Raw genomic sequence first — 27230 nt, 5'->3', positions numbered from 1 at the left:
AAGGGTTGCAAGCAGTATTTAATGAAGATACAAAGAAGGTACAAGTCGTAGGGTTGCCTAGGATATGTTGCGAATGGAAGTTGAAGGCATACGGACGGAAACTATCGTGTAACTAGCGTGAGGGGGTTCCGCGGAGACAACGTCGGGGCCGGGCTTCCTTCTAAGAAGAGAAGTCAGCCAACGCGAACCAGTTCCCATCAACGAGCGGATACGCACCCAAGAGACGTTTGGGGCACTCCCTGATTTGGCTTTGATGATGCATCTATTGAATGAGTCGGACCAAGCGCGCACCCGAAGTTAACATGTTACTAAGTGCCCATCTATTGAATGAGTCAGTGGAACTGTTGGGGTAAGGTTAGCCGCTAGTGCATTTTGACAACGTATTCCTATAGACCCTTAGAACAAACGGATAGACTCATATTCGAGCCGAAGTGCTGAGTCGTGCGATGATGTTGAATGCAATGGAGGCATAGTGTGAGGCCTCGATGTCTAGAGCGAGAGGCCGACTGGAGAGAGGAGTTATGCGAGAGGCGCATCGCGTTCCCAAGGCGAAAAGTCCCGAAGGCTCAGACGTACGCAGACGAATTGCTTCCTTCCAGGTTGGCCTTATACGTTTCCATTTGAATATAAGTATAGAGACTTCCCGCCCTTCAATCACTTCTTTGTCTCTCATCATCAAAGCCTCAACGATCAACACAACACAACAACAACACATTCTTCTCAAGTCCTGACTTGGATACCATCCCCTTTTTTAAGAATCAAAATGAAGTCTGCCACTCTTGCCATCATTGTCACCCTCGCGGCTTCCGTTGCCGCCTCGCCCATCTCTGAGCGCGCCATTGGCAGTATCACCGTGAAGCGCTCTACCCTCATGAACACCCCCTCCAAGCGCGATAAGGCTGCTGATAAGGTCACCGAGGAGAACATTTCGGACAGCGTCAACTACATCCTGAAGTTGTTCGTTGACGGAGACAAGCACCCCGACGCCTACCAGGATGAGATCGACGCTGCTGATCCCAAGCAAGTCCTCGGATAGGGGGATTCCATAAGAACCAAAACCACAGTCTCTGCGGTAAGTTTCTGAACAAATCTGTTGCAGTTTCACAGCACCGATTACTAATGTATTCATTGCATCACTAGGCGAGATGTCTTATTTTCAGGTGGAATCTACACCGCAGACCAGAATGACTGCGTTGGACACTGGCGGCTCTGAGCGGCGGACTCGCGATATGGGTGTACTGTACTCTGCCCATTGTAAATGGTGGCAATCTCATGTTTGTTAGTCACATAGTCCTGGCGTGGGGATTAACCTAACCAAATGAGACCAACGGATTACACCGCACAAAGCTAGGGACAATACGCCTTGGTGGTCGAATGATGTTAACATGCTAACTAGTTAACTACCAAGTTAAGTCGTTGACATCTTGTAATGCTTATCTCCTTACATGTGTATCATGCAGTATCGTAGAAGTCGTGAGGTCTAGCCACCTGCAGCCTGTACCAGGCGTGTATTCAGGGATCATGCCTGCTGCCTGCAGCAGTTCGTCTTGTAGTTGCCAAAAAGGAAGACGAACCGTTCTGTTAAAGTCACGGACCAAGGACAGCCATTTGTATGGACCGTGTTCTTCAGTCTGGCGTTATCTGCAATGTCAGTAATACACAACAGCATTGTCTACTTTTAAATGTCTAATAGAGATATCGCATCTGGAAAGATGGCTCTGTGGACTAGATAGCTTGGGGTAAAATGCCTCTTGCTTAGGAATAATTATCCGCGTTGTGGGAAAGAGGCCAGCATAACGGCAGTGTTTGTATAAGATACCATGTGTGAAAGAGTTGTTATGTTCTAAAGAAAACGTCATCAGGGTCGAAGAAGAAAACAATTAAGTATCTAAGCATGATTTCATCCGCCTCGTAGCGCCGGAAGCCTCACCAAGAGCAACAGTCCCAACGCAGCAACGCAAAAGCAAGCGCAACCTAGATATGGCAATCCGATCCAGAAGCCGCCAAGTTCCATGCCCAAACTGAAGAGACCAGCAAGCACAGGCTGTGCAAATATCATCCCGGCTGTCTCGACGAGCGACATAATTGAATAGAGCTGCGTCCTGTGCGCGCTGTCCACGTATAACGCACAAAGACTGCGCGCATAGCTGCCCCAGCCTGAAGCAAGTGACAAGAGCGCGAGCCCGCCGGTAAAGGCGTTCAAAGTCGGCGAAACAGCCATACATAGGCTGCCAAGTAAGAACATGGCGCAAGATGCCCGGGCGAGAAAGAGATCGCGCTTGTTGCTGTCAGTAAAGCGCATGATTTTTGGTGCCCGGGGTGAGACGAGAAACTTTGAAAAGTTTGGTAAGACGGCGGTAATGACGATGAAGACACTGAAGCCGTAAAAGAATGAGAGAAAACCCGTTTGAGACGTTGGAATCTGGTAGCGCCTAGAGGCGAAGATGATCATAAACTGGAAGATAGACAGCGTAATGGGGAATAAGGCAAGCATTGCCAATATGAGGATGACCAGAGACGGCATCAAAAAAAGACTTGAGATTTTCCTCAAGTGGTGAGATAAGCGCTGAAAAACGTTGATGGTAGGCCAATCCATAGAAACATCTCTCGGAGCCCGGGCTGCCGGTCGTGTCTCCGGGATGAGGCGGATGGCATAGCCAACGGTTGCGAAACCAAACAGCGACAGCCACATGACTGGCCACGGTCCGGTCTTGTCCATCATCCACCCGGCGATCAAAGGAGAGCCGAGGTTTCCAATCATGGATGACAGATGGGCAGTCATAAACTTTTTAGCTCTGTGAGCATGGTGAGCAGAAGCCATCACGAAACGGGGCATATTATACTAACCTATTTTCAGGAGTGGTGATATCGGTGAGCATTGAGAATATCACAGCAGACACAACAGGATTGCCTCCGCCGATAACCAGTAGGGACGAGCCAACCCACATCGTGTTGAGTGGAATTGCCGGGGTAAACGCGCAAACCGCAAGGAACCATAGCTGATCGAGCATCGTACCCAGCACAGCTAACCGGAAAACTATCTTCCTCCCTACTCGGTCTGCAACAATGCCCCAGGGTAATGCAGCCACCGCAGCTATGGCGGCCTGGAGAGAGCCGTAGATGGCGAATACCATAGCGACCTTGCTTTGAATGGAATCCTCCTTGCACTGGTTCTCGCCGATAGGCTTCAGCACGCCGTAGTGCTGCCGGCATACGATATCCTCGACTTGGCGGGTGGTGGGAATGGTCCACAACCCGGCTGAGCTAGCGAAGAGGAGGATGACGGCGTATAAGACGGTATCAGTGCTGTCAACTCTATGATTCTTGGGCTCATGGACGGTGGCGGTGATATTGGTGGATATGTCGACATCACTGCGGTGAGCTGCGGCTTTCTGAGGCTGGACCAGTGGTTGGAAGTCATCGGAGAGTAATGGACTTGATTCTGAGATTGTGTATGAATTTTCCGATACTAGACACGGCTTCGTGTCATCGTCGCTAGGTGAAGGGTTTGCATGAGGAGACATCTGGCTGCGTGCAGTGTGCTGCATTGTCGTTCAATTCGCCGTGGTGTAATTGCGTACTTTGGTCCAAAGAATATGGAAACGCACCCGGGCCAGAAAAAGGATTGGGCGTGTGCAAGACTGTGCGGATTTCTAGAATACATGACTCAAAGGATACCTTTGAGGGGTAAATGGGAAAGCCGGCCGGTACTTTTTGGTCATAGCTTGGTTCCAACGAGAAGAATTACTTTTCTACGCCTTTTTTTTACTTTTCTATGGCAGGACCCAAGAGACACGACGGCCCAATTTGTCCGACTCCTTGGCAAGTAGTCTGAGCTTATTCTTACACTGCATGCGAATGGAATATTGATATAGAGTAGTTAAGAAGGAATCGGGAACCACGAAGGAGCTTATATGCCTGACTGGATAATACCCGAAAGTTCCCAGGAATATCATTGGGAGATGGTCGCAGACGCTCAGGTTCGTTACTTACAAGCGCCATCCCATCATCCTTGAGGGAGCCTTTCTGGATGGCGCTTCGGCACCCGAACAAAGTTCTGACAATCTCTCGCCGGCTCTTGAGGCTTCACATTATCTTAATCGGGGTAAAATCCATGCAAACTGCCTCTTGCTTAGCTTTTCAACACTTCTTATCCAGAGAATATACTGTTCTTGTATAGCTGTCTATAGTCGCACGTCCCGAGTTACTTCCAGTACCATGGCGAAATACATCTGGGGGCTCCTTTTGAGTGCACTTTTCATAGAAGCGGTTTTCGCGGCAGAAGAACAGAAGAAAACGTACATCGTTCACATGGAGCAGGCAGAGAGCGTGAGTGGCGCGCGTCGGAGGTCCTTGCAACAAGCCTCTCTCGACGCAATTGATGCGGATCCTGCCTCTGTTCTCTACACCTACTCCAGTGTCATGAATGGATACGCTGCTCAGCTTACCGATGCACAAGCCGAAGCGTTGCGCGCCTACGGAGGTGTGTTGTCGGTGAGGCCTGAAAGGATGTTTCAACTCCACACCACCAGGACCCCTCAGTTTCTCGGCCTCGCCAGCAACGAAGACCTATACGGGCAGTCCTCTTTAAGCCAGAGCGCTTATCTTGAGGAGAGAAATGAAACAGACGTCAAAGAAGCCGAGTCGAATGTTATCATCGGCCTGCTTGACACCGGAGCTTGGCCCGAGAACCCAGGTTACAGCGACGAGGGGATGGGCCCCATTCCGGGGAAATGGAGAGGACAATGTGAGGAAGGAGAACAGTGGACGGCTAAAACCTGCAATAAGAAGCTGATCGGAGCGCGATTCTATTATAAGGGATACACTGCCACGAGGTCAAATGCGACTAACCTATTCAACTGGACTGGAGAGTATAAATCCCCTAGGGATAGCATCGGCCACGGCACGCATACTTCCACTACCGCGGCCGGTTCCGAGGTTCGAAATGCAGGCTTTAATGGCCTCGCAAAAGGCACCGCCCGCGGTATCGCTAAATACGCCCGTATAGCTATGTATAAGGTCTGCTGGAAGGAAGACTGCGCAGAGTCCGACATCGCCGCTGCCATAGACCAAGCCATTTTGGACGGCGTCAATGTCTTGTCGTTGTCCCTGGGCCCTAACGAAACCGTATTTCACGATCACGACGCGATTGTCGTGGGAAGCTACGCCGCCATGGAAAAGGGCATCTTCGTCTCCTTATCCGCCGGCAACGACGGGCCCGAACCCGGCACGGTGAAGAATATTCCACCATGGGCGATGACTGTCGCCGCCAGCACGCTGGATCGCGACTTTCCTGCCGACCTCAATCTGGGAAGCAACAAAATTGCAACTGGCGCCAGTTTGTACAGAGATAGTACCGAAGGGGAAAAGAACCAATCAGCAGCGGATTCCCGGATGCTCCGTCTCGTTCTCGGCGCCGACGTCAGCAGGGGTAACGCTTCTACCGCATCTTTCTGCCTGAAAAACAGCCTTGACCCGAAGAAAGTGACCGGAAAGGCTGTCATTTGTCGCTTGGGAAGGGGTTCTCTGAGAGCAAAGGGACAGGTCGTCAAAGAAGCCGGCGGTCGTGGAATTATCATTGTCAGCCCGGCCATGCTGGGTGATGAGACGTACGCATCCTCTTACGTCCTGCCAGGGATACACTTGAGCTACAAGCAAAGCATTGAAGTGGAGGCTTATGCAAAAATGCCGAATGCCACAGTTACCTTTCAGTTTCGTGACGGCAGAGTCGGCATACCCGCACCGGTCATTGCCGGCTTCAGCGGTAAAGGCCCAAACATGGCGGCGCCTAACCTGCTCAAGCCCGACATCACCGGTCCGGGTGTAGACATTCTAGCCGGCTGGACAAACGACAACTCAAGCACTAATAAGGGTGATTTCGCCATCATCTCTGGAACTTCCATGTCCGCCCCCCATCTGGCTGGCATCGCGGCCTCCATCATGGCACGACGTCCAAAGTGGAGCGCCGCCGAGGTCCGGTCCGCGATCATGACTACCGCATATACCACACTCAAAGGCACCTCATCGCCGATATTAGAAAAGCCGAATAACACTATTGCGAACCCTCTCAATTACGGAAACGGCCACGTGGACCCGATAGCTGCCTTAGACCCGGGTCTCGTCTATGATATCTCCCCGGACGAGTACCGCGACTCTCTTTGCGCTTTTAACACTACGGTCGAGTTCACGAGAGGAATCACACGCAGCAACTTTACCTGCGCTCCTGGGGTGAAACGCAGCGTCTACGACCTCAACTATCCTTCCTTCGCCGCGTTCTACAACGTCTCAACGACGAACGGGACGTACACGGCTATGTTCTCGCGTACTGTTAAGAATGTAGGCGGTGCCGGAACTTACAACGTTCACGTCTTGGTAGATAACCCGGACATGGTCACTGTTAGCGTGAAGCCCGCTGCGCTTGAGTTTAAATCTGAGGGGGAAAAGCGAACTTATGTAGTAGCAGCGAAGATGCAACCATCTCGTGTTGCTAATGCCACGGCCTTTGGCAGACTGGAATGGTCGGATGGAAAGCACGTAGTGGGCAGTTCGATGGCTTTTGTATGGGGGTTTTCGCATTGAATTGTCGTACAACTCCTTCAGCCTCTCAAAATCATTAACAGGCGTAGGAATCTTGGAGTTTGTGAAAATGAAGTGTAGAGAAAAATGGGGAAACGAGTTGGAACTTAGTTACTTGTTCTTGTCAGAACAGCTTGAAAGTTTCTGATTACACGTGCCACAATAGCCACTCGCGCAGCTGGGTCTCGGTAATACGATGACATTTAGCCATTGATGGAGTTTTCACGCTGGAGAAGGTTCAGGGCCCTGAATAATGCTTGCTGTTCCTGGACACTGAAGCCATTGCGGGAGGGCCCGAGAAGAAAAGAGGCAAAAAGTGTCCTTGTTACTGGTAATGTGTCTTCACTTCGGCAAAATTTCGATTCATATTGTTCATGTACAGGAGCAGAATGAATACCGTGAAACCGCCCGTTGTTCCTAAACTAAAGCATTATCTCAAGGACAGAGAAGGGGAGAGAGCAAGCCACATTGATGTTGCGGGGCCTAACCCCTCAAGGACATCTATTTACTGGACAATTTGTTGCAAAAACCTATCAAGGCCCTATCCGTATCAAGGCAAGATAATTAGCGGCTTCAGTGTCTAAGATAGGTCAGTCTAGGCATGCACCTTGAAGTAGGAAGCGCACCTCTCCCCTCCAATTTTACAAGGTATAAATATAATGCTATTTCCTGGAAGGCTCCTATTCCAGTCTAATCACAACGCTTCTTTATCTCTGGTAAAGCTACTGAAGTCGCAGCCAGTCCTCGGGATTAGCAAATGCCACGCCACCTTACTCCTATTTATGACATTAATCTATAGGCCGAACGAGATGTATGGTATCGTGTCCCTTCCTTCACTACTTATTTGAACTATAATATCTGTAACGGGCTAGAGCCCGGCCGAGATCTCCGGCTTTGCCGGAGCAGCTACCGAGATCCGGCTCCGCTGGATCCACTATTCTGCTGTAGCACACCGCCTAGCCCCGGTCTGCATCACTGCTGCTAGGCGCCTATCCCTGTAAAGTCCTTTCCTCCTTCTTCAGCTTAGAATAGTTAATCGACGGCACCTCTATGTTGAACAAGCCTAGGGGCCAGCCCCTTACATATTCTAAGCTCAACAAAAGAAGACGCTATACGAAACCTCACGAGAGCGATACGACGATTTGCTGAGGGTAGCGTAACGAGAAGACGCTATATGAAACCTCACGAGAGCGACACGACGATTCGCTGAGGGTAGCGTAACGAGAAGACGCTATATAGAACCTCATGAGAGCGGCATGATGGATCCGCCAGAGGGTAGCGCAAACGACGTAATGAACGCTGAGATTGATCGCTGGATCAACGAAGCGGTTAACGCAACTATACGTCCTCTTCAGGACCAGATGATGCAGCTCTTGACAGCTCTGAACGGGCTTATGTTAACGGATAGAGCAACCCTTATGCTGATTGCGAGCAGCGTACCTACCCTGTCTACAGCTGATACGACTACATAGGCAATAAGCGACGGTATTGCAATAATAGTGGCTGAGCCCTATAAACCAACCTCAACTAGACGACTGAGGCTAACGCTTCCTGACCCCCTAAAGTTCGATAGCATAAGATGATGGTTTCCACAGTAGGCTCTAGAGATAAACTTGAAGCTACAGATCGACGCTGAAGCTATAGACGGAGAAGAGAGCGCGTTTGCATATATCTACGCCAGGCTGGAGGGAACCGCCTAAGCGACATCCTCCGCCTTCTTCGCTGATGGAGTAGCCTGAGGAGACACCTCCTCAGCTCGATTTATAGACTATCTCGAAAGAACGTATAGGGACCTAAACGCTGAAGCCTAAGCCTTGGATAAGTTACACACTATGCGGCAACGAGAGGAAGAGAGTTTTACTTCCTTCTTTCCTAAGTTTGAGAAGGAGCTTGCAGCAAGTGTGGGAGGATCTTAGCAAGATAAGATCAAGATCAACTACTTAGAGGGCGTACTGAATTCCTAGTTAAGCAACCTATTAATAGGGGTACCAGAAGCGCCAAAGGACTACCACTAGTTTATAAAACTGCTTCTCACTATAGGATCCTGCTTAGATAGCAGGAAGCTTAGGGAACGCTACCTCAGTTACACTTCTCAGAAAGTGCTGCAACCTAACCGCTAATAAGACGCAGATGGAGATATACTGATGTCTGGCGTCAGCCGCGCTAAGGGCAAGGAGAAGACAAAGTCATGTCGCTAACAAAGCAGCTCCTCATCTGAAGACCTGCTGCAGCTCGTGAGAGACACCTGTAAGTGCTTCAACTGCAACCAGATCGGCTATATTGCTATATGGTGTCCTAAGCCGAAGCGTTCCTATCCTGCGAAGGTTAAGAAAGCTAAGAAGCGAGAAGAGAGCAGCGATAAGAGTCTTATAGAGGAGTTGGGAAGCTCTGAGGCTGAAGAGAGCTTAGGAAAAGAGTAACTCCACCGCAAAGTTGGGCGTTAGAGGCTGAACTTAGTGATATCACAAAATGGAAGCAGTTTAAGCATCGCATGAGCAGCAAGTCAGCAGTGATTACTACCTGCATATATAAGGGCACTTAAGCAGACGCCGTGATAGATATAGGGTGCGACTTATACGCCCTTGTCGACCACGACCTGGCCTGCAAGCTCCGCCTGCCAGTAGTGGACCGCTCTGAGCGAGTACTAGGCAGCTTCAGCGACGCTACAGGCGCTACAAAAGCAACAGGTGTGGTTGTCTTTAACCTCAAGCTGTGCGGTTATGATGAGAAGATCTTCGCGTATACCATACGTAGCCTTAGCGACGATCTGTTCTTAGGGAAACCCTGGATGGAGAGGAACCGTATATTATATGATGCTGCTGCCTAGCGTATACAGCATAGGAGGGGTGGTGTAGACTTACGTCTGAAAGGCGAGGAAGAGCCAGAGCGAGTGCGCTGGATCAGGGCTGCCCGCCTCCTCCCAGGAGCCCCTTTTGCAACGCTCTATAAGAGGGCACGATAACGAACCAAAGGAACTGCAGGATATGAAGTTCAAGCGATCAGCTTAGCAGATATATAGAAGGCTCTTATGAGGAAGACTGAGAAGGCAGACCTAAAGGCCCTCCTTCCACCAGCTGTACTAGCTGAGTTCTAAGAGCTATTCCAACCTGACGAAGCTGCTAACCTTCCTCTGCATCGCCCTGGAGTCGACTATATGATCCCTATCAAACAGGAGAGCGACAGCAACGAGGCCGTACTACCATGGGGGCCGCTCTACAGCATGTCACGAGAAGAGCTTCTCGTCCTCCGTAAGACCCTGAGAGACCTACTAGATAAGGGCTTTATCTGCGCTAGTAGCTCAGAAGCATCAGCCCTGGTACTGTTTATATGCAAACCAGGTGGAGGGATATGTTTTTATGTTGACTACTGCGCCCTTAACGAACTTATAAGGCGCAACTGATACCCTCTCCCTCTGATTCGAGAGACGCTATAGACTGTCAGCGCTGCTAAGTGGTTCACTAAGCTAGACGTAGTAGCAGCGTTCCATAAGATCTGAATCACAGAGGGAGAGGAGTATAAGACAGCCTTCCAAACAAGATATAGGCTATTTGAGTGGCTTGTCGTCCCCTTTAGGCTCACGGGAGCCCCTGCTACGTTTTAACGATATATCAATAGAGTGCTTTGAGAGTACCTAGACGATTTCGCTACAGCATATATGGACGACGTACTGATCTACTCAAATAGCTCATAGCAAGACCACGAAGCAAAGGTTAAGCTAGTACTACGGAAGCTTGCTCTTATAGGGCTCCAGCTAGACCCTCATAAGTGTGCGTTCTCTGTGAAGACAGCTAAGTACCTAAGGTTTATTATCACTACAGGAGTAGGCATCTCCTGCGATCCTGAGAAGCTGAAGGCAATCAAGGAATAGGCTGCGCCAAAGACGGTTAAGGGAGTTAGAAGCTTCTTAGGGTTTGCAAACTACTATTGGATCTTCATCCCAGCATACTCAGAGATTGCTGGACCCCTTATATCTCTTATAAAGAAGGGCGTCCTATTCCACTGGGGTAAAGAGCAGGAAGTAGCATTCCAGGAGCTTAAGAGGATCTTTGCAGCTAAGCCTATCCTATATCAACTAGACCCTGAGCGTACAACCTATGTTGAGGCTGACTGCTCAGGCTTCGCCCTTAGAGGAGTACTGTCATAAGAAGATGAGCATAGGAGACGTCACGCAATAGCATACCACTTACAGCGGCTGAATGCCGCCCAGTTCAACTACCTAATCCACGATAAGGAGATGCTAGCTATTATTAGCTGCCTATAAGCATGGAGAGCGGAACTGCAGAGCGTCAATAAGTTTAAGGTTCTATCTGATCATAAGAACCTGAAGTACTTCATAACAAAGCAGAGGCTCACAGAACGATAAAGCTGATAGGCAGAGGAACTATCTCAGTATAACTTCGAGATATAGTACCAGCCAGGAAGTGAAGCAGTAGTGCCAGACGCACTCTCTAGATGCAAATAAGACGTACCTATGTCTCTAGAGGACGAGCGCGAATAAGGCTGGATTCTCCAGCTTCTTCCCGAAGTAGCCCTTACCTTAACGAGTACACAACGCGTAGATGCAGCCCCATCAGTGCTTATGTTCACTAACGATAAGGAACTATAGCGACTCTGGGACCAGACCTAAGGGTAAGACTAAGTCTACCAGCAGGCATATAATGCTGTGAAATAACGAGAAAGAAGCTTCCCTCCTAGCCTCAAGCTAAAGGTCCAGATTGCTGAGTGTGAGATCGATAATAGCAACCGACTACTATTCAGAGACTAGATCTAGGTACCAGGTAGTGAAGACCTAGATAGCGAGGCGAACACACTACGTACTTATATCGTTCAAAGCAGCCATAATTCAGTACTTAGTGGCCACCCTGGTAGAGATAATACCTTTGCGTTAGTCAGTAGGCGCTTCTACTGGCCTGGCCAGTCACAGCTAGTATGACGCTTCTGCTGCAATTGCGATAGCTGCAGGCGAAGCCACATCTGGAGAGAGCATCGAAAAGGACTTCTGAAACCTCTACTAATACCGCAGCGTATACGAAGCAACCTCGCTATGGATTTTATTACCAACCTTCCCCTTATGGATAAGGGTGAGGGATACCTTTGGGTAATTATCGACCGGCTAGGAAAAGGCGTAACCCTTGAAGCTATGGAAAGTATGGAAGCTGAAGCCTGCGCTGAACGATTCCTGAGTTGCCACTTCCGCTTCCACGGCGTCCCTACCTCAATTATGAGCGACAGAGGAAGCAACTGGACGAGCCGCTTCTGGCGGCAATTCTGCAAGCTTTTAGGAATAGAACAGCAGCTCAGTACTGCCTATCACCCACAGACTGATGGAGGCCCAGAAAGGATGAACCAAGAGATCCAGGCCTACCTATGCAATTATATTACCTACTTGCAGAAGGATTAGGCGAATAACCTCCCAGCAGCTCAACTAGCGCTCTGCAGCTGCGATAGCAGCGCTATAGGCATGAGCAGCTTCTTCTTAGAACACAGATACCACCCAGAGCCTGTCTGGGTTTAAGAGGCAGACCCAGAAGACCATGAGGGCCCTCGCGAGGACCTGGCACGCAAGTTGGTAACAAGGCTCCAGGATGTGATGGATATGGCATAGTCGACCCTTGCCTCAACGCAGCAACGCTATGAGGAGCTGGCTAACAGGAAGCGCCAGCCTACGGAGAGACTAGAAGCAGGCGACAAAGTCTGGCTTCACATAGGCCACTACAGGTCCCCTAGGCTATGCAAGAAACTGGATTGGTTGCACCATAAGTATACCGTTACGAAGGTTATCTCACTATATATAGTAGAGCTTAACGTGCTAACAGCTATATACCTACGCTTCCACGTGGATACCCTGAAGCGTGCAGGTAACAACCCTTTACCTGGGCAAACGCTGGACGACAAGCAGCCGCCCCCAATTATAGATGACGAAGGCGAGGAGACCTGGAATGTAGAGAGTATCGACGCCGCCGCCTGGAAGCGTCGAGGGCGTGGGAGACGCCGTGAAGTGCTGGTTAAGTGGGAAGGATATGCAGAGAGAACCTGGGAGCCTATCGAGACGCTCCAGGGGACGGAAGCGATAGAGGCTTACGAACAACGTTACGGCCCCGCGATGAAGCACGATGGAGACCTAGCTCTAGCGCCACGGACGCGCCGCCGGAGGGGAGCGGGGAGGTAATGTAACGGGCTAGAGCCCGGCCGAGATCTCCGGCTTTGCCGGAGCAGCTACCGAGATCCGGCTCCGCCGGATCCACTATTCTGCTGTAGCACACCGCCTAGCCCCGGTCTGCATCACTGCTGCTAGGCGCCTATCCCTGTAAAGTCCTTTCCTCCTTCTTCAGCTTAGAATAGTCAATCGACGGCACCTCTACGTTGAACAAGCCTAGGGGCCAGCCCCTTACAATATCGCTGTGTTTCATATGAGCAATCCAAGTCTTGGTTTCTATCTATGTCCTTGACCTAGTGACAAAGCTCCTCAACGCATCTACCGCCTCCTCCCCGCTCTTTTTGCCTACAAGACTGCTGGTGATATTGTCTTGCTCCGACTCTGGGGCCATGCCCTCATTTCTCGGCGGGTTGTTGTCAAGATTTGTTGGGAAAGGATATCCGTTGCCGACGGCAGCTATGAAAGACTTGACCTCCTCACTCATCCCTTGCTCCTCGTATAATTTCACCAAGTGGTCCCAAGTCTTCTCCACCAACGGAACAGCATCGACAAACTCCATGGGCTTGCCAAAGGCACTGCTGATCTGCAGCAAATTCGCCATCCGGTACACATCGGCTGACAGGTTCTCCCCCGCCGCGTGGAAGAGTGCAGGGTTGAAGAAAAGCCCGTCGCCCACCTCCAACGGCAACGCCACGTAGTTCTTCAAGAAGAACTCGTTGAACTCGGGCCGTCGGTACGCCACATACCCAGGCTCAAAGGTCTGGCTAAAAGGCAGCAACCTCGTCGGCCCGCTCTCGATGGGGACCTCGGAGTGAGCCACAGCACCCTGCAGCGTCAAAATCTGGCTGGCAACCTGCATCGCGCGGGGGAACTGCGCCGACGCCGCGGCGGTCTGGAAGCCGACGTGGTAGTCGCGGTGGCAGACCTGCGGCGCGGCGCCGGGCTTGGTGTTGTTCACCTGTGCGGTGATACGGTACCCGGGCCCCAGCCACGCGCTGGAGATGAGGCCGAGGTAGGGGTTCGCGTAGTACTTGACGAACGACGCCGGGTCCGCGAGGCCGTGCTTGCTGAAGGAGTTCCAGATGCGGTCGTTCTTGCCGGCGCTGGCGAAGTGGTCGCCCTTTGCGACGCCTGATTTCTTCTCCTCCTCGATTATGGACGCGAACGCGGCGTTGGCCGCTTCGATTAGGGACCTGTCGCGGTAGAGGCCTTTGGTGACGAAGACGCCTGGGCCGGAAATGAGGACGCGGTACCACTCGTCCTGGAGGGCCGCGCGCTGGTCTTGGTCGAGGCTGGCGTACGGCGGGAGGTCGTAGATGGGGATGTTCTTCTCGATCGAGGCGGCTAAGGGGTAGTCTTCCGGTGTTGCTGACTGGGAGCAGAGGGATGCGAATGAATCTATTGCGGAGGTTTCAGAAGGCGAGAAGAGACGTGTGGATGAGGTGCTGGAGGGTCGAGCCCCGTTCGTCTGGCCGTTGCGGATGGTCATGTTTCCTTTCGTGTGAGATGTCGTGACAACGAAAGTGGTGAGCAGAGTATTCTCTTAATGCTTTGAAGAAGTCAATTGTCGTAGATGTGGAGGGGAAGCGCGGGGTATTTAAGACCGTGACCTGGTGGGTTTTCTCTCCACAGTGTTTTCGCTTGGTTCATTCAAAGAGGTTTGATACGTCATGCGCCGTTAACTGGTGTATAACGCGTTCCTTTCTCTGAGAAGTTCTGGAAAGGGAATTATTCAACGATTCTGGGGAAATGCCCGGCTGCTTCTCCATCGGCCAGAATTGCCCGTTTCAGCCCCGGATGGGGCCGGTTCTCGGCGGGCCCACCCCCCGGATCGCTCCGTGAGGGTACTCTGCCAGCACCGGCGTCTGAGCCGAAGAAGCCACCTTAATCTATACGTTTAAACGCGGCGATTCTTGTAGCTTTTGGTCTAGATTGTTTGGAAATATCTTCATGCGTAGTTGAATCCCCAGGTCTCGTGAAGTGGAGATCTCGGGATATGGTTTCCGATCACCCTATGAGATCTCGCCGTGCCCTCAGATCTAACATTTCATCGGACCGTAGTTCCGGGAGGCTCATCGAGCGGCCCCATATGCTAGACTCATTAGTTAATGACGGCGTCGGCGGGGAGAACTGGCCGATGCCATCCGATCACGGGGCGTGCCAAAGGATGATGGTCTGGCGTCATTCAAGATCATTTCCCTGGGGAGGAAGAAGGCTGTTCGTCTACCCCTCAAACAACAAGGCTTGGAATATTCTCTTCCTGTTCAATACGCAGCTTGCGAAGCGCACTGATGTTGTTCGGAACTGGCCGAGCGGCCAAGGAGTAACCTTGCCACGTCTAGGTTGATTCTCTAGCAAAAGCATAAAGCTTACATCGAGAGGCCCTACTGAATAGGTCATGACCTATGTATGGCAATACTAGCTCTTCTAGCAACCCATAAAACTGAGCTTGTTACATGCCTTCCAAGCAGTCAAGGTTATGATGTATCCAGACTCGGTGTTGGCGACGAATAGTCTCCGAATCGTTACGAGCCATGATCGGGGTTCGGCGCCTACGAGCTCCGCGAAACACGCCGGATTGGTTGCAAGCTGATAAATTGCTGTAATCTTTATTGATTCATATTCCATCATCCCCGAAGTTGGTCGCTACGAGACTTTACAGCAGTATCTCAGTGTCTTTTATTACTGTATTTGTCTCGAAAAGCGAGGTCGTCAACATAGGACTCAATCGCAATTCGGACTCTGCAACGTGATTCGGACTCTTTACGAGTGCGGGGAGGCTTCCCGCTGTAGAAGTGTCTTTACTTTACGACTCATCAAATAGGACCGGCTTTACGCTTTATTTCTTGTAAACTCTGAACCTTCAGAGAGTTCAGCACGGCCCTATGTCCTTCGACATTCGGTACTGTTCGGCCGACTCGCGATGCCTCGGTATGACTACAGGTTCGTACGGATAAGCTTATTTTGGTTACGCGGGGAGTTACACGACAGACATTGTGTGAATAAATACGAGGCCATGGCGGCTTGGGATATTTATCATCATCCATCTCTTGACTTCAGGCTCAACCAATGTTGGCTGTGATCCGAGGTATGAGTTTCCGAGACCGATATGACTATGGCCTTCTTGACAGTCCCTTTCTAGGATCCCACCGCCAGAAACAGCAGAAAAAGCGAAACTGAGTCAACATTCGAGTCAAATTCCACTCGCCATGCACCATTCGGTCGGATGAACCGAGATACCGACTCATCGACCGGCGTGGTGGTTATGGGGAGCACGACTATGGCTGACCTTTGACCATTAGAAACTTCTACCAAGCCTTAGCAGCCTATCATAGCGGTGTAGTTTGCCGTAGCGCCCAGCAGGTTCCCTGCACGCAGCAGGCCCGGCGTCCACGCGCCCCGCGGTTCAAGGCTTAATTCCACCTAAGCCACCCCCGACATTGGGTACTCTCCGCCCGGAGTACTTGGATACACGTTGCGTTGCGACGAGGTGCGTGAGTGGGGCCTCCGGACCGGCCAAGAAGCTGCCACCGACCCGCACCACATCGTGCGCACGCATGAGACCCTGCCTGCCTTAATTAGCCAAGTTCAACCTCCACTCCTTCAACCACGATCCAAGGCTGATCCGGGGCCAAGGGGGCAGCATGCCTCAATCATCGAAGCCCGATTCCAAGAGGAGACATGTCACGACTGCATGCATCTCCTGCAGGGAGAGCAAGATCAAGGTTACCTCATCTCCGCAACATCGGTTGAATCGCACAGGCTAACGATCCACAGTGTGACGGTGCAACGCCGACATGTTCCAACTGCAAGAACAAACGCAGGGACTGTAGATACCAAGCCGGAGAGGACAAACGCAAGTGAGTTTCGTATTGTTTATGAGGGTCGTCGGAAGTGACCTTACCGGGAATAGGCTTTCATTGCGCGTTGCTGTAGAGTTGCTTTCGAGCAGGGTCGACCAGCTTTGTCATTTCATCAGTCAAAATGGGCTTCAACCGCCCGCGATGGCTTCAGAGGAGGGCAAGAGCCTCAACCGGATCCTGGAGACTTTGGGTCTCTCCAAAGTCCAAGTCACGCTGGAGAAACCCACGCCGCCATCCATGAACTCGGCACTACCGATCGACCCGGCACTGTCACTTGGTCAGTATCCGCTTGCACCGGCTCTTCCTGTTGTGCACCCCATGGCGCCACCGGGCCAGCTGCCCCCCGACTTTGGCCTGTCCTTCGACGCAGCCGCTTTTGGGTTCGACGCCGTCCGTCACGGCCACACGCCAGCGGCATGGGCTCAACCGAGGGATGCTGCGTCAAAGGTCGTTGCGGACTGGGACTGGAGCCCCCCAGAAAACGGAGACATCATCGCTCCCGGCTTCGACGTCGCAAGCGTGCGCGCACCCAGTCATCCTCTACTCAGCTCTCACTCGGGAGAGGGCGGCGGTGTGCTGAGCGACAACGAGAATGACGACAGCGCATCGGGGACGACGGAGGAAGACCTCGTCAACCAACTGTCAGATCGGCTGGGATCTCTACACATCGGGCCCAACGGGCAGATTTCCTACTACGGACCGACGTCGAATTTTAGTCTTGTTGAGATGCCCGCGGGAAGCGACACGTTGGCAGTCGATCGAACTGTGCGGAACGACGGGCAGGAGCATCTGGACATGATGGGCTACGGCAAGACGATACCACCAGATCTGGAAGAGCACCTGATCAACCTTTACTTTGCGTGGCAGGACCCCTTTTCGCATATTGTCGATCGCACTTTGTACGAGGACGCCAAGTACAAGTGGCTAGAACGGGAGGAAGACACGCCGTATTATTCTGAGGCTCTCAGAAACGCAATGTTGGTTGCTCCGGTCCCCCAACGGAAAATAGGCATTGCAAGAGCATGTTTCTAACGCGATCCAGGTGTTCTCTCGGCGCTGCCTTCGAGTCCCGGTACCATCCGAACTTTGTCACGTTTCCCAAGTCTCTGCCCGACTTCTTTGCCGCCCGCGCCAAGACTCTGTTGGAGATTGAGCTGGACTCGCCCTCGGTGTCGACCGTCCAAGCGATGGTCGTCCTCAGCAGCCACGAAATCGGAGCGAATAGAGACTCCAGGGGCTGGCTGTACAGCGGTACTGTATCATTGACGCCGTTCCATGAGGGAAGCTGGGGACATCACGGCTAACAGAACATCCTTAAAGGAATGGCCATCCGCCTCGCCTTCGACTTGGCTCTTCACAAGGACATGACTCCCTACGTTACAAAGGGCATCCTGACGCCCGCGGAAGCTGACCTGCGTCGGAACGTCTTTTGGGGGACGTATGTTGTGGATCAGTAAGTGAAGCACACGCAGACTTTCTTGTTCTCAAGTCCTAATGTCGTCTCCTGAAAGAACTCTAGGTTACTATCGAGGCCGGCCGTTCCGCGTCAGCCTCGACGATATAACAGTGCAAAAGCCGGTCGCTGGCGCTTCAGGGGCTGCAGTTTGGTCGCCTTACACGTCGCCGCGCAGCAATGGCTCTCCTCTAGCAGCAATGACGTATCACATCGAGGATGTAAGCCTCCAAAGAATTGAGTTGTGCGAGATCATGGCTCCTTTAGGGCATACGTTGTAAGTGTGGTTGACTCTCAAGACTCCAAGCTACCTCCCGCATGCGAATAAGACGACTAACAATGCTCTATAAGATACGGCAACTCCAAGATTCCAAGAAACGTTCTCCAAGAGAAAAACGAGCAGATTGTCTCCCTGCTCTTCGTCTGGAAAGAGAACCTCCCCGAAGCTCTCCAAGTCGACCTCGAGGACACCGAAGGAGCATACCTGCCACACGTCCTTCTCCTCCAGTCAGTAGCCCCCCTTTCCCCCATATTCCAAATCTCGCCACCACTTAGACACCATCTAACTTCACATAAACAGCATGCAATACTACCAAAACGTAATCCACGCCCACCGCCCCTGGATGTCCTCCTCCTACCTCCAGCCGCAGCCGCCGCAGGGCCCGGGCTACATGCACGCGCAGCGCATGTGCATCGAGTCCGCCGCCGCCGTCGCCAAGCTGATCCTGCTCTACGAGCGCCGCTACTCCCTGCGCCGCGTCAACATCCAGGGCGTCGCCGTCATCTTCTCCGCCGCCATCATCCTCATCTTCGCGTCCATGTCGCGCCGCCGCCGCCGCCGCGCCAAGACCGCCAAGACCGCCACGCACCTGAGCGTCTGCTTCCGCGCGCTTGAGGAGCTGTCCGCCTCGTGGGAGTGCGCCAAGCGCTCGCGCGACTTTCTGCTCATGCTGCAGCGCAAGTGGGAGCTGAAGTCGCGGCGGCTGAGCGGAGCCGGGGCGGCGGCGGCGAGACGGCCGGGGTTGGGGCCGACGTCGGGTGGTGGGGGGTTGGTGAGGGCGGCGTCTGCAGGGAACCAGTCGCGCAAGAGGGCGAGGACGGACAGCCCTGCGGGATCAAGAAGCGTCGGCAGCTTTCAGAGCATATCGCCGTCGCAGCAGCCGGGGGATCCGGGTGTGGTGGATGAGAGGGGGGAGGTCGACCACGAGGGGATTGATATGGATATGCGGCTTGACCTCGACTGGGTCTTTACCGCGGGAGGACAGGCCATGCCGGGAAGTTGGGATGGTTTGCTGCCTCCTGACGCGCTGTACTTCAACCACGACGGCCCGGAATAGGCCAGTCATTCTACATAATGACATCAAAAACACACCAACGGAAGACGACTGTGACAGGACATGATGTCGAACGCCGGCCATGCTAACCTTGAATTACTTTTGATATGGTATCGCTACTAAAAGTACAGGAATTGCTTCTCCACTCGTGAACAATCTCCCTCTTTCCCCTCAACGCCTGTCTCCCTCACGCCGCCTCCTGCATATACGGCCACGACCCCCTCCACGACAACATCGTCATCAACGCCTGTGGACTACTCCTCCCAAACTGCGCCCTCGCCATCGCCAGGCTCTCGCCGTACTTACTCGCCCTCTCGACCGTGTAATTCAGCTGCCCCATCTCGCCGTACTGCCACACCCGCATCGTCGTCGGCGTCCGCCCCTCCGCGCGCTCCACGGCCACAATATTGTCGTCCGCCCGCTCCAGCGTCAGCCGCGCCTGCTCAAACTCCTGCGCCGTGAGCTGCAAGCCCGCCAGCGCGAACAGGCACTTGCACGCCTCCCGCAGCCGCCCCTGCGCCATGTACGCCGCCGACGTGCTCGCGTACAGCGCCGTCATCTCCGCGAAGTCGCTGCCGCCCGTCTCGCCTAGCCGCGCGAGCAGCTGGCCCTGCAGCCCGTGGATGTAGTGAATAGTGATGTTGAGCAGGCCGAGCCGCTTCTCCAGGTCCTTGGCGCCGTACTTTACTAGGGAATGCAGGATGCGCACGCGCTCTCTGTGGTCGACGCGCCGGATTCGCGCCCAGATCAGCGTCAGCGGGTGCCGTGGGCCGTGGACCTGCTCGTGCAGGGTGCAGATGTGCGGAAGCAGCCACTCTGAGATGTCGCGCGGCTGGCTGAGCACGGAGTAGCACAGGAAGAAGGCCAGCTCCGGGTCCTGGTCCTTGATGATCCAGCGGAGGACGTCGAGCTGCGCACACAAGGCCGCGTGAGCGCCGCGGAAGTCGCCGCGGCGGCCGACGATGTGGCGGTGCGTGTCGCTCATGAAGTCGCCCCAGCGGTTGGGGCGGTCGCGGGACGGCGCGCGCTGGCCGGCGGCGCAGAGCGTGTCGTCGACCATGGTCCACATGCGGCCCTGGAACGCGCCGTCGAAGAAGCCCTTCATGAGGCGCAGGATCTCGTCCGGGATGCGCAGGTCGGCGGCCGGGTCGATGACGCGCGGCATCGGCGGCGGCGAGGGCGTGCGGCAGCGGATGCCGTAGCGGGCGACGGCCTCGTAGTCTTCTTCGTCCACCCCGGCGCCGGCAGGGCCAAGGCCGGGCTCGCCCTTGAGCAGCCGCACGAGCTCGCGCTGCGCGTCCTGGTCCTGGTCCGGGGAGGCGTGGCGCGGGTCGCGCTGCAGGTCGGGGCGGCGCTTGAGGTAGTGGGCGATGCGCTCCCACTCGACCTCCTGGTTGCGGACGGTGAAGCGGGTCTTTTTGCCGGCGGCGTCGCGCTTGGTCTTGACCTGGAGCATGGCCAGGACCTCGGCTTCTTTGAACTTCTTGTCGAGGCCCCAGCGCTTGATACGGGTCTTGAACATCCTCTCCCTAGAGCGCGGGTAACGTTCGTGTCAGTCCCCATTTTTATTGTTACTTCACACCACGAATCTCTTTCTTGGCCTTTTCGAAAGAGGGGATGGAGAGAATGTTTAACATTGTGTGTGGAACTTTGGGAAATTCTTTCGGGGAGGGGTTTTAAGAGGAGCAAGGGTGGGAAAGAGTGTGAACTAGCTTTGGACGGATGTATGGATGGGTTGGGCAAGGTGGGCTTTCTTACGTTGCATGAAAGTAGTAAGTCTCCTCCATTATCTGCTTGACCTCCTTCAACGTCTTGTTCTCGTCCCGGTACAGCCTTGTGATGATCCCCCTGTGGCACGTCCAATGGTCCTCTGTGGCGTACACCTTGCTCTTGGTAACTATTGGCAGCGCCACAGGGGCGGAGACGGGGACGTCAACAGGCGAGACAGGAACGGATAGAGCAGCAGCAGCAGGAACAGCAACAGCAGAAGCACCCTCGAGGCACGGGGAGAGCTGCTGCTGCTGCTGCTGCTGCGGAGACTCCATGGTGGTGGTGGTGGTGGTGGTGGTGGTCGGGCGCAGCGCGACGGCGGCGGCGGGGGGCTGGGCTTGCGGTTGGCGTGGAGTTCCAAGGTTTTCCCAAGGTCCAGATCCAGTACAATCCAGTCTGGCTATTCCGTCTCCTCTTCGCCCGATCGAGTAGTCGTCGGTCAGCAAATAGGTGGTTCCTTTGCCGCGCGAGGCTCGAGGCTGCGGACAAGCAGATTTGGGGACAGCCCAAGCCAACCCCCGTTCAGCCAAACAAACCGCACAGCAACCCAGACGAGGACGGAAAAAAGAGGGGAATCCCCCAGGCTGGGGGGGACGGGAGGAGGAGCAGAGAGCTGAAGTCCGAGGGAAGGGAGATATGGAGAGATTGGGGGGCTCCGCCGTCAGCAAGATCGGGCGAAGGCGCCTTTCCTGGGATTTCCTGGTTCAGTAACAAGTTCGGTGTAAGAGCGAGGAAGCTTCAGCTTGGGGGGGTTGGTTGGCGAATCCTTCCTCCGTTCTGCTGGTCCAAAAACTGTGAAGGGCGGGAAGAGTGAATGTGATAGGTGTAGAGCAATTCCCCTTTCCAGGAGTTGCGCCCGAATCCTTCTTTTTGGGGGCCGGGAACTGCAGACCGAGCAAGATAATTGTGGGAAAGGTGCGGCGCACGCACAGAAACAGAGCAAGTTCGGTCTTATGTTGGAAGGGCGTCCTTGGAAGCCTGAAGGAGGCGGGAGAAGGCGAAGGGGGGGGAGAGGATGTGAGGACCAACAGCACGCAACGAGGGGGGGAGGACGGAGGCCGGCGGGCGGTGGTATGTGACTTTGGTGACGTTGGACCCCCCGACTCGAGCAGCATCCGTGATTGGCCCAGGTCAAAAGGACTTCGCAGCTTTAGCGAGATTTCCCGTGCAGGGTCGGCTTTTGGTGGGCATCGGCGGGAGCTGCGCGGATGCGGCGCGTGCCGGAGGAGGTGATTGGTCGTGTCTGGCGTGAAAGGAACATCAAGCAAAAAAGGCGATGAGGCTTGTGTTGTTTTCGGGATTTGGAGGTGGTTTGATGGTGATGGGATCAAAACGGGCTTGAGCGAGATAGATGCGGGTCAGTCCAGTCTTCTTAGTCTATTTGGCGGAGGGGCGAAGTGGCGCATGCAACCTTGATTCAACAACTTCAAGAGCCTCGATGGGTGAGTGGTGGTGATGGTGGGTGGTACGAGGGGTAACCTGATTGCTGTTCCGTGATGTTTGCTCTCCGGTGTTCGTCTCGAATGGCAGTGAAATGTCGACCGGCGATCCGGCCTCGAAACGGGGGTGGTCGAGAACAAAGGACGGGAACTCAAAAGGCCCCCGCGTCTTGCCAGCACAACACAGCACACTGCACATCCACAAACCTCTCCTCCACTGCTCACCACACCTCGGCAGAACAACTCCTTAAATGCACCCAGACAAGCCCATCCCCTCCCCCTTCTGCCCTTATTCAGCCTTCATGAAGCTGCAATTACAATTATCTCGCTGCCCCCTTTCCCCTCAATTAACGGAGATGCTGACCACGCAGCAACCTTCCCCGGTCCCTCTCCCGGCCCATCCTATCAAGCAAGCATGGAACGCGGCAGGCTGGATGAACACCTCGAGTAACACGCAAGAGAGTGCCGATGGGCATGGGTGATTTGGAATGAAATCGCACATCATGTCTGGTTTGTTGTCTTATAGCCCCCTCCCCGAGCGCTCCCGGCCCATGATCAGGCCACGCAGCGATGCACTCACGAAACACAAATCCCGAATGTCACCACGACGCAAGAGAGACTGTTGCACTGGATTTCGCTACGGATACATCTGCCGAGCTGCAACTACCGATCCCCACCCGCGTGTTGTAGAACACACTCGCACACTCTCCCTCACTCACTCACTCACTCACTCACTGCCACCCAGCCAGCCAATATCTACCAATCCGTATACCACCGATCAAACAAATCAGCAGGCGGCGGGCCGGACGCGTACCCGTTGATGCTCGGGCCCTCGAACCGCGCCCGGAACATGTTATCGAACTCGTCCCGCGTCATCCCCGCGCCTCCCCGCCGGTCGTGCTCGTTCTGCTCATCGGCTCCCCTGTTGTACCCCGGACCTCGTCCTCCACCGTAACCCCCACCGGCACCGGGGGAGGAGCCCTCGCCGAAGCCAGGCGGCGGCCCGAACATCTCCTCAAAGCTGACCCCCACACCACCACCACCGGAGCCGTAACCGTAGCCCCCGGCCTCCGGGCCAAAGCGCCCGCCGAAACCCCCGCCGCCAAAGACCCCGCTTAGAAACTCCTCAAATCCCATCTCCCGCTCCGCTCCGTATCCGCGCGGCTCATACCCTCCTGCTCCTCCTCCTCCTGCGTACCCCTCCCTCTCGTCCATGCCCATCCTGCCGCCGCCACCACCACTACCACCACCTCCTCCATCTGCGCCGGCTCTCCTCCGAAAAGCCTCCATAAACACCCGCCCCCACTCCTCCTCGCTCCTCCCCCTGCCTCCCGTGTCCATGTACTCAAACGCAGCAGACCGATACGGCGACGCGCCAAACGTCCGCTGCTGCTGCTGCTGGCCGCGCTCGCGTTCACGCTCGCGCCGCTCGCTCTCAAAGTTCTCGCGCGCAAAGCGGCCCGTTCCGCGGTAGAAGCCGTTGGGGTACTGGTTGTCCTCCTCGCGGCCGCGGTCGCTGTTGTTGTGATCTTGCCGCTGGTCCCGGTTCTGTCCACCGCCTTGCGCACGCGGGGCGGCGGCCCGGCCCGGCGAGTTGCTGGCCTCGGAGTAGCCGTCGAATTCGTAGTGCATTGTGAGAGTTGTCTGTCTGTCTTGTAACAACTGGGGATTCTCGTGAGGAAGTGCAGGTTATTACTTTATGCCACGTCTGCTCCTGGGCAGATCCTTCTGCGCAGGATGTGGAGGGTATTTATGGGGTGTTTGCTGGTTATGGTGGCACAGTGACTAACTCCCAAGCAGTTGCGATTTCGCCAGTGATGAAGTGAAAGCATGTCGCGGCTGAGGTAGGACGCTGGCTGGAAACAGAACATCGGCAGTGATTCACTTTGCAACGTACATCACTTCACTGCGGCGTATAGACTTGATTGTTGGGTATTCGCTAAGATTTGTTTTTGCAAGCGCAGTGAGTAGCGCCAATTGTCTATGTACAAGCTCCAGGTATGAAGCGGTTCGCCCCAGCCTCATGTCTTAGCTTGTCATCTCCCATGCTGAAGATAACAAGCGCTGTCTGTCCACCTGGCATGCAGGCAGAGGCGGATATAATAGAAAACATACATTACAGGTATCCAGGGTCCAGTAGACGCATGATCGCTCCCACGGATAACGCCGAGCACCAAACAAGTAAGAAAAAGAATTATGTCGTAGCAGTGTTTGCTTCGTTGCGTAAAGAAACGGGGCCTTGGAACCCGGACGCTGGCTTCACGCTGTGCATCTCCATGCCCTGGGAGTCGCCCTTGGGTTGCTCCCTGTAGGCACCGAGACGCTGGTCGCCAGAATTGTACCGCTTCTTGAATTGGTAGTAGGTAGGTGGCCGAGGTCGGCAGAGGACAACGATACAGTTCTTGGGCATGCTGCCTTGGGTGAAGGCCCGGAAGCGCTCCTTCTTGATGAACTTGTGGGAGTTGATGTACTCTCTAGTCGTCTCGCCTCGCGCCATCAAGAAGATGTGGTAGCCCATTAGGGCGGCCGGGTACAGGAAAGAAATGAAACCGTAGATAACCATCGCAAACGGGACGCGGAAGTCGTCGATGGATTGGCCAAAGGAAATGCCGGAAAGGTTCATGTGGATGAGGATTTGGGCCAGAGAGGCACCCATAAGGTAGAGCGAGAGGAATGTGGCGGATGACACGAAGGCAAAGAAATATCGGTAGTTACGTCGGCCAACGCAGTTGTTGAGCCAGACGCAGTGGTGGTCGTGGGTCTCGATGCAGTTGTCGCAGAGACGGCAGTGATGAGCGCGAGGAGGTCGCCAGATGTTGCACGTTCGGCAGTGCTTGACGGGAACCTCCATGGCTGCGGTGGAGGACTCGGCGGACTTGATGAGAGTCCAGTCGTTTGTCGGAGGGCCTAGTCGGAGGGGGTCTTCGGTGGGTTCCAGGGGAGGGAAAACGTGAAGATTACGAGGAAGAATCTGAGGCATGTCAGCAGTTTCACTCACTTTTGGAGGGTCGAACTTACACCAGGGTCAGAAACAGACGCATGGAGGAAGGAGGAGATGCAGATGTAGAAGAGGTATGCAAACGTTATGGGTATGGCAGGGCTAATGTTATGCCATATCCATGGTGCAGAGAAGATGAAGAAGAGCACAGCAGGGATGATGATGAACAGTCCCGTGGCGACGTTCACTGGCCGATGCTTGGTGTTCTGGAAACGACCACCGAGACAGAAGACGGTGTTTCCTTCAAAATATTCAAAGACGTAGCCAAGGTTGGTTTTCGACTTCCTCAAGTTGTTCTTGTCTGCGGGTCTCGAGGAGTCCACCGGGTTCAGTCGCGGGGTCGAGGCATTCGACGAAAGCTTCTCGGCGCCCGGCAGGCTTCGGTTGGACTTGTTCTGCTCGCCGTCGCTTCTCCCTGGCAGCAAGAAGCTTGAGCGGAAGGATCGCGGCGACTTGGCGGGGCTCTGGTTGCCTCGATCCCTGAACCGTCTGTCCACATTCACGCTTAGGTTCCGGCTGTTGCGCTGTTGGCGGTATATCGGGGTGACGCTTTCAGACATGCTGCCTGCTGGGTAATGGCCGTGTGTCGGGCTGGTGTTGGCGGTTATTCTGTCGTAGGTTCCCTGGTCGGTGTATTCAGTTCCTCGGGATGGAGGTGGCCTTCCTTCACCATCACCGCTGAGCTGCCTCTGAAGGCGAGCAACGGGGTTCGAAACCGGGTTTGAGATAACGCTGTGCCGAGCATTCGGTCCGCCACTGGCCACAGCAGCCGCAGCCGCAGGACTCGGTTCCGCAGGCTCGGCATCCTCCAGAGTCGGTTGTTGTCGGTTTTGGGTTGAGGGGCGAGATGCGCCGCCGCGCTGGGCCTGCAGTTTCTGGGAACTCATGGGACGAAAAAAGGCCGAAGATGTGAGAGATGGGACATGGCTGCGGCTGGCGGCGCTGGGCGGCCGAGTGTTGACGGAGCCGGCAGTACTGCCCCCGCCAATACTCCCCCTCTTCTCGTGCAGACTCGTAATGTAGTTCAGTCGCGGAGGGGGCCCTCGTCGCCAGCCTTCTCTGGATCCAGACATGCCTGTCTTTGCCGTTCCTGGCCGCGACACAGTCTCGGAGGCCATGCCGCTTTTCCTGCGCGGGTTCTCGGAAAGAGTCTGCTGGGTGGCGGCTTCCCCGCCGTCGTCGGACGCGATATCGGTCATACGCGAAGAGATGATGCTCGGGGGGCCTGGCCTGTCGGAGCGCCCGGGGAACTGAGGTTTCGGGAAGCCGTCGTCGTCGGCGGGAGGTTTGTTGGGGCCGGAGCCCTGGTCTTTGGAGGCCATGATCAGCGCTGCGATCGGTAAACCGCTGTCGGCGCAAAGTTATTCGGGTATTCGTATCGGTTCTCCACTATAACATGTCGCTCTCTAGGCGGGGATCAATATCGTGAGGTTGGTGAAGGCTCGGATGAAGACCTATCGAGGAGGGAGATGATCGGTCGGCAGTGGGCGTCGGGGGTAGAAATCGGCGCTTTGGCGGACGTGACGATTTCGTGCGTGGGCGCGCGATAGGACCGGTAGACTCGGCGTAATGCAGGGCGGAAGGTTCGAAAAAGGTGGGAGCGCAGAGTGTGCGGCGGGAAATGGGTATTAAAAAAAGGT

The 27230-nt window shown here is 54.3% G+C and overlaps 9 protein-coding genes across 9 annotated transcripts; 4 read left to right on the top strand and 5 right to left on the bottom strand.

Annotated features, from left to right (window-relative positions):
• Positions 1 to 763: 763 nt before the first annotated feature.
• Positions 764 to 1036, top strand: CGCA056_v011923 (uncharacterized protein; the record flags this gene model as incomplete). Its single annotated transcript, XM_037327167.1, has 1 exon — positions 764 to 1036. One exon carries the CDS (start codon positions 764 to 766, stop codon positions 1034 to 1036), a length of 273 nt encoding a protein of 90 aa, XP_037174079.1.
• An 864-nt stretch (positions 1037 to 1900) lies between these two features.
• On the bottom strand, positions 1901 to 3548 carry ustT-2 (Efflux pump ustT; the record flags this gene model as incomplete). The annotated part of the gene is made up of 2 exons (XM_037327166.1): positions 1901 to 2795; positions 2848 to 3548. 2 exons carry the CDS (start codon positions 3546 to 3548, stop codon positions 1901 to 1903), a joined length of 1596 nt encoding a protein of 531 aa, XP_037174545.1.
• A 670-nt stretch (positions 3549 to 4218) lies between these two features.
• Positions 4219 to 6579, top strand: CGCA056_v011921 (Subtilisin-like protease SBT1.7; the record flags this gene model as incomplete). The annotated part of the gene is made up of 1 exon (XM_037327165.1): positions 4219 to 6579. The coding sequence occupies one exon, from the start codon at positions 4219 to 4221 to the stop codon at positions 6577 to 6579; it is 2361 nt and encodes a 786-aa protein (XP_037174547.1).
• A 3151-nt stretch (positions 6580 to 9730) lies between these two features.
• On the top strand, positions 9731 to 10720 carry pol-0 (Gag-Pol polyprotein; the record flags this gene model as incomplete). The annotated part of the gene is made up of 2 exons (XM_037327164.1): positions 9731 to 9892; positions 10445 to 10720. 2 exons carry the CDS (start codon positions 9731 to 9733, stop codon positions 10718 to 10720), a joined length of 438 nt encoding a protein of 145 aa, XP_037174546.1.
• Positions 10721 to 13013: 2293 nt separating this feature from the next.
• CGCA056_v011919 (uncharacterized protein) lies at positions 13014 to 14222 on the bottom strand (the record flags this gene model as incomplete). The annotated part of the gene is made up of 1 exon (XM_037327163.1): positions 13014 to 14222. The coding sequence occupies one exon, from the start codon at positions 14220 to 14222 to the stop codon at positions 13014 to 13016; it is 1209 nt and encodes a 402-aa protein (XP_037173835.1).
• Positions 14223 to 16737: 2515 nt separating this feature from the next.
• On the top strand, positions 16738 to 19386 carry nit-4-1 (Nitrogen assimilation transcription factor nit-4; the record flags this gene model as incomplete). Its single annotated transcript, XM_037327162.1, has 6 exons — positions 16738 to 17573; positions 17639 to 17847; positions 17917 to 18049; positions 18108 to 18326; positions 18401 to 18556; positions 18630 to 19386. The coding sequence occupies 6 exons, from the start codon at positions 16738 to 16740 to the stop codon at positions 19384 to 19386; spliced, it is 2310 nt and encodes a 769-aa protein (XP_037173707.1).
• Positions 19387 to 19570: 184 nt separating this feature from the next.
• CGCA056_v011917 (uncharacterized protein) lies at positions 19571 to 21428 on the bottom strand (the record flags this gene model as incomplete). Its single annotated transcript, XM_037327161.1, has 2 exons — positions 19571 to 20912; positions 21142 to 21428. The coding sequence occupies 2 exons, from the start codon at positions 21426 to 21428 to the stop codon at positions 19571 to 19573; spliced, it is 1629 nt and encodes a 542-aa protein (XP_037173836.1).
• Positions 21429 to 23348: 1920 nt separating this feature from the next.
• Positions 23349 to 24224, bottom strand: CGCA056_v011916 (uncharacterized protein; the record flags this gene model as incomplete). Its single annotated transcript, XM_037327160.1, has 1 exon — positions 23349 to 24224. The coding sequence occupies one exon, from the start codon at positions 24222 to 24224 to the stop codon at positions 23349 to 23351; it is 876 nt and encodes a 291-aa protein (XP_037173708.1).
• A 562-nt stretch (positions 24225 to 24786) lies between these two features.
• Positions 24787 to 26912, bottom strand: ERF2 (Palmitoyltransferase ERF2; the record flags this gene model as incomplete). The annotated part of the gene is made up of 2 exons (XM_037327159.1): positions 24787 to 25563; positions 25611 to 26912. The coding sequence occupies 2 exons, from the start codon at positions 26910 to 26912 to the stop codon at positions 24787 to 24789; spliced, it is 2079 nt and encodes a 692-aa protein (XP_037173837.1).
• Positions 26913 to 27230: the final 318 nt, after the last annotated feature.

This window comes from Colletotrichum aenigma, assembly GCF_013390185.1.
Source record: "Colletotrichum aenigma strain Cg56 chromosome Unknown KSG_Cg56_contig08, whole genome shotgun sequence".
NCBI classification, from domain to species: Eukaryota; Fungi; Ascomycota; class Sordariomycetes; order Glomerellales; family Glomerellaceae; genus Colletotrichum; species Colletotrichum aenigma.
Note: the sequence above shows the minus strand (reverse complement) of the source record. Positions and strands in the feature narration are given on the sequence as shown.